The following is a 5000-nucleotide window of genomic DNA, read 5'->3' on the forward strand; positions in this document are numbered from 1 at the left end:
TCGAACCCGGGATCTTCTGCGTGTTAGGCAGACGTCATAGCCACTAGACCATGCCCGCGGGGGAGGAGCCCAGCGACCCTTCTACCAGGTGCATAGAACCATCTGCAATGCAGTAGAATTGGGCTTACACGGCAATACGTTGGTTAAGTAGGACTTGACTAGGATAGAGCCCCACGGCACAAGGTGTATTATCAAATCCACCGAACCGTTATTCCATTAGTATCGGCGGCAGAGCAGTTTGTGAGGCTTGCTAGGTTTCTCATTTCCAAGTGTATGAAGATATGATTCCAAAACAAAGCAAAGGGGAAGTAGAATACGGGTACCGGGGATCGAACCCGGGATCTTCTGCGTGTTAGGCAGACGTCATAGCCACTAGACCATGCCCGCGGACGTGACGCTCATCGACCCGAGTACCCGACGCACAAAAGATGATCATATCCAATGCAGCCTTGCAACGGAGTATTACTCGCTAATGAGGCGGCGGCATTGGCTCTAAATAGGATGGAGCCAACGCCAGAAGGCGTACTCTCGGACTCATCCTACGGTTATAGCGTTAATATCAGCAACAACAGAAAGCTGTTCCTAGGCAGACAGTAATTCCCCACCGCTAGCCACACCTATCCTCAGCCACCGAAGCCTTGCTTATTTTCTTCGCAGCGCCTAATCTCAGGGATACTTATTCAGTGTCCAATCCAGCATCTTTTCCACTCTTCTCCAGGTCTATATTACTTCAAGTAACGAGCGGCTGAGCTACTCTGTGTAAGGAAACCCACCTTCGCTGTCGTCGCAGTCTGTGCAGACCTACTTTCACACTCACCAGCATGCAGTTATTCGATGTCCAAGCCCTCCCGGAAGCTGACCAGACTCAAACAAAGCGCCCTATTGTGGCTTCTTTCCCATAGCTCCCGCGTGATGTTGTCTCTTAGTGCATGCAACGCACTGCAAAGGCTTCATATGCCTTTAAGAAGGGGTGCGTGCGCGTTGCAGCACAGCCCAATACATCACAAGGGGCATCGAATTGAGGAAGCGCGGCCGGGAAGACTCCGTAAGTTTGTCTGTTCCAAGTTTACCAGACGTACGAACCCAAAAAGGAAGTAATGAGAGGGTAGCATACGGGCACCGGGGATCGAACCCGGGATCTTCTGCGTGTTAGGCAGACGTCATAGCCACTAGACCATGCCCGCGAACATTGCGCTCAACGACCTGTGGTAGCATTGAGCATGCACGATAACAAGGAGATGAAATAGGAACCGAATAGGATGGGGCCCAACGGCATTAGGGGCATTATCAGATTCATTGAGTCACTGTTCCATTTGTATCGGCAACCACGAAAAACGACTGCTAGGCAGTTAGCAGCAACAAGCAAAACTTTGCCTATTTTCTACGTAGCACCTAATATCTTGGATGTGTAGTCCATGCGCAATCAAGCTGCTGTTCCAATCTTCTCACATTCTTTTATGAGGCGTTCTAGGTTACAGCATTTGTGTGGCCTTGGTTCCAGCACCTTGTGTTAAGAAACCCATCTTAACTACCGCATAGCTCTACTACGATAGGCTGATTTATTTCTTATCAATCTGTTGTTGTACGTGGTCTAAGCCGTCCCCGATGATGGCTTAACTCAAACAAAATCCCTGTTGTTGCTTTGCTCTCAATGCAGCACTGGGAAGAGTGTGCGTGCGCCTTCCAGTGCATCCCTATACGGCTACTAGCCCGAAGTATATCGCTCTGAGGCACCGCAGTTCTGATGGCTGAGGCACCATAGTACGCTCTTCCCTACTTGTTGCTGCATGGTTAGACTGTCAAGGCCTCTGCTGTAGTTGGTTGAGCGTGATGTGACGCTTAAGGCTTGCTAAATTGCATATATAGAAGATATAGGATTGAGTTCAGAGACAAAAGAAAGGAAAAACAAGAAGACTTTGCCCGCTCCCGCAGGCTACCGGCTATGTTCAAAGACACCGGAGGAATGGCCAGAAAGACCTATTCCTTTCCTGAAGCTTCTGAAGTCTTTTTTGAAGGCTCTTTGCTCGCTTGCGCTTTGCCTACCTCTCGCCGCAGCAGCGCGAGCTGCTGGTCAGTTGTGAGTTTCTGCAAGCAGAAGACAGAAGCCACAGCTCACGAAAGTTTTTAATTTCCGGAAGAAGACTTCAAACGCAATATTCTGCAAATGAAACGAATAAAGTCAAATCAAAGCAGCAGTGCATGGTAGGTTATTATATTACCTGCCAAACGCTCCAAGTTAAATGCACAATATGGAACCCTGCACAAACCACCGCACATAAACAACTCGTAAAAACTCAGGACCAACCTCCTAGTGTCTCGGTAGCAGTGGCTGCAGCAGCAACAGGGCTGTCACACCGCACCAAGACGCCCGCCCACCCTGCTCTTGGTATATCCAATGGAAAGCAAATGCATCAGTTGCCTCTTTCTCTTGATCTCTGTCTCTCTCGCTCTCTCTGTATATATATATATATACTGCTCCTGCTTCTGGCTTAGAAAGTTCAACGAGACTCAACCAGCTAAGGGGAACAACACGTGCACTGCAGAGTCCTATAACTGAGGAGAAGAAACGATGGTGCCAGAGGGAGCCAACTGCGCTGCAGCTGGCTGCAGCTGACGGCAGCTGGCTGCAGCTGGCTGCAGCTGACTGCAGGCCTGATGGAGCCCAACACTTACCTTGGCGTTTCAGGTGGCGGTGTTTCAGCACAGAATGCCCTAATGGAGATGGAACACTCCCCGGTTTGGTGGGGGCTCCCTGAAGCTGTGCATCAGCGTGGCACAAGAGCGCGAGCTGCACTGCATGCGAAGCCCCGCGCCCTTGGGACTTAGGAGTTGTAGGTATCTCGCATGCATCTTTTTGTGGCTCTCCTAGCTGCACCAAGACGTCTATTAGATGCCCTGCTGCATCCACCCTCAGGTGCGGAGTAAGGCCTAGAGCTCGCACAGCTGCAGCAGATAGAGCCGATACACACAACATGCACATACACTCCGTTTTTTCTTCTGCATTCACTCCAAGCAACTCTAACACCACTTCAATAATCCAACTACTCCCAGGGACTGTCTAAGCAGGTGAGATCCACAGCAAAAATAAACATAAACACGCTGCTGCATACGCTGCAGCCTCCATATGAAAGGAGGTGGGAGCTATCCCCCTGGTTAGGGCTGTTGCCTTCGCCAGCACAAAACCCTAAACCCTAAACCATCTTAAGCTTGAGTCATAACGTACTTTCAGCGACATGTTCGGCGAAGTTCGCTGGGTGCTCCTCCAACTGAAGTGCCCAGAAGGCCTCTGAGATCACAACAGAGAAACAACAGCTTGAGGTTTTAAACTTAGGGTTTATGCGGCGCCACTACTGCTGCCCTTCTCTCTGTCTTCGTTCGCATGTCAGTGACAAAGTGTAAGGCCGAGAGCCACTGCAAAGCAGCAGAGAGGCAACGCAGAACAGCTATTGCCTCTGCGCCTTTCGTATACCCCAGCAATTACGAAGGCGTTAGCAGAGAGCAATGCCTCCATAAGAACTAAACTCTAACCCCTACCCCTACGCCCCGGAGGCAGACAATGGGCAGACGCAAGAGAGACAGCAGAAAGAGAAGCTATCGCTCCTCCTCAAGCACAAGAAGCGCTGCAGCGCTTCCCTTGTCCTTTAGCCTTTACAGCCTGTCTCTGCTGTATACCTCTCGCTGCGTGCCAGGGCAAGACAGACCCACCTCGCGTATAGAACTTCATTTGCTTAAGCCTCGAGCTCTGCATCGTCGGGAGGGCTGCAGCAAGCAGATACACCCCAAAGATGAAGGCACAAAACAAAGGAATGAAGCAAAGAAAAGTTACGAAGGAGGCAGCAATCTGCTGCTGCCTCTCGCCTTGCCTGCAGCTCCGCAGACACCAGAGCCTTACAGCGCTCTCCCGCATAAGTATAGCGCCACTCACAGCCACTTAAAGCCTCACATGTCAGTCTCTACACAACACAGGTGCATGCAAGGAGTTAGGTGGGGCTGTATGAAGCGGTAAGTGCATTGCAGGTAGCTCCAGGGCCTAGAGCATGCAGTGCATGCACACGGGGGATCGGTTCCCTCTCTTCCTCTTGTCTCAGAGGCAGTAAGCAGCCACAAACTTACCTCCGGTAATCTCATCAATTGCTGGGAACAGCAATGCGCAGCGGTCATCCCCAGGGAGGCGTTCGATAGGAACAACATTGAGGCAGGGCTGTACAGACACCGCAGACACACGCTGCAGCGGGACCCTCAGAAACCTACAGAGATGCAAATACAGCGCATGCTACAAGGGAAGCAACAGAAGCGTAGCAAACAAAGTTTCATTCCCAGCTGCAGTCCCTCAGCCTCAGCAGCGCAGCCTGTTAGTTTTTAGAGACAAACTGCAGCTCGTTTCAGCAGCAAGCGTTCATACAAAGACCCTCTGCTGTGCCAACCGAAGCTGCAGGACGTCTTCCCCTCTCCATGTACACTGGTGACGACAGCAGCAGCAGCAGCAGCAGCAGCAGCACCAGTAGCTACAGAAGTATCAATGAGAACAACAGCAGCAGAAGTAGAATCAGCAGCAGCAAGAAGAGAGACATAATCCAGCGTACTCCCCAGAAGTTTACGTCGTGGAAGCGAGCCACGGCGTATGCCCAGATGGCGTCGCATAATTCTGCATGCAGCAAAGAGAAGACACAGACACCAGAACCCCACAGTGCTGCAGCTGAGAGGCCTGGCAGCCTCCTGCGCAAAGCCCTTCCAAAAGGATACACAAGGCGGAGACACAAAGAAGAACGAAAGACCAGCAAGAGGCAAACTTGTTTGTATATATATATAATATATATATATATATATATATATATGTACATGCATATATAGACAGAGAGGCAAAGAACAAACACACAAAACAAACGAGAGGCACCAACCCGGAACAGAGAATTGCTCAAGTCGCTCCAACAAGGAGAACTGCAGATTCGCAAACAGATGGCTGCTGCCGCGGAGCAGTCCTGGGCGCACACCCATCAGCA

The 5000-nt window shown here is 50.8% G+C and overlaps 1 protein-coding gene across 1 annotated transcript in view; it reads right to left on the reverse strand.

The window, feature by feature from the left end:
* Positions 1-1977: 1977 nt before the first annotated feature.
* EAH_00021120 (hypothetical protein) overlaps positions 1978-5000 on the reverse strand; it is a gene marked incomplete at both ends in the record, with an annotated part of 5780 nt that continues 2757 nt past the window's right edge. Inside the window, 7 exons of the mRNA XM_013397087.1 lie at positions 1978-2085; positions 2220-2257; positions 2674-3054; positions 3224-3286; positions 4114-4201; positions 4584-4645; positions 4899-4979. Coding sequence (XP_013252541.1) covers positions 1978-2085; positions 2220-2257; positions 2674-3054; positions 3224-3286; positions 4114-4201; positions 4584-4645; positions 4899-4979 — 821 coding nt within the window. The remainder of the gene's footprint in view (positions 2086-2219; positions 2258-2673; positions 3055-3223; positions 3287-4113; positions 4202-4583; positions 4646-4898; positions 4980-5000) is intronic.

This window comes from Eimeria acervulina, genomic scaffold (genome assembly GCF_000499425.1).
Source record: "Eimeria acervulina Houghton genomic scaffold, Eah_scaff149, whole genome shotgun sequence".
Taxonomy (NCBI): Eukaryota; Apicomplexa; class Conoidasida; order Eucoccidiorida; family Eimeriidae; genus Eimeria; species Eimeria acervulina.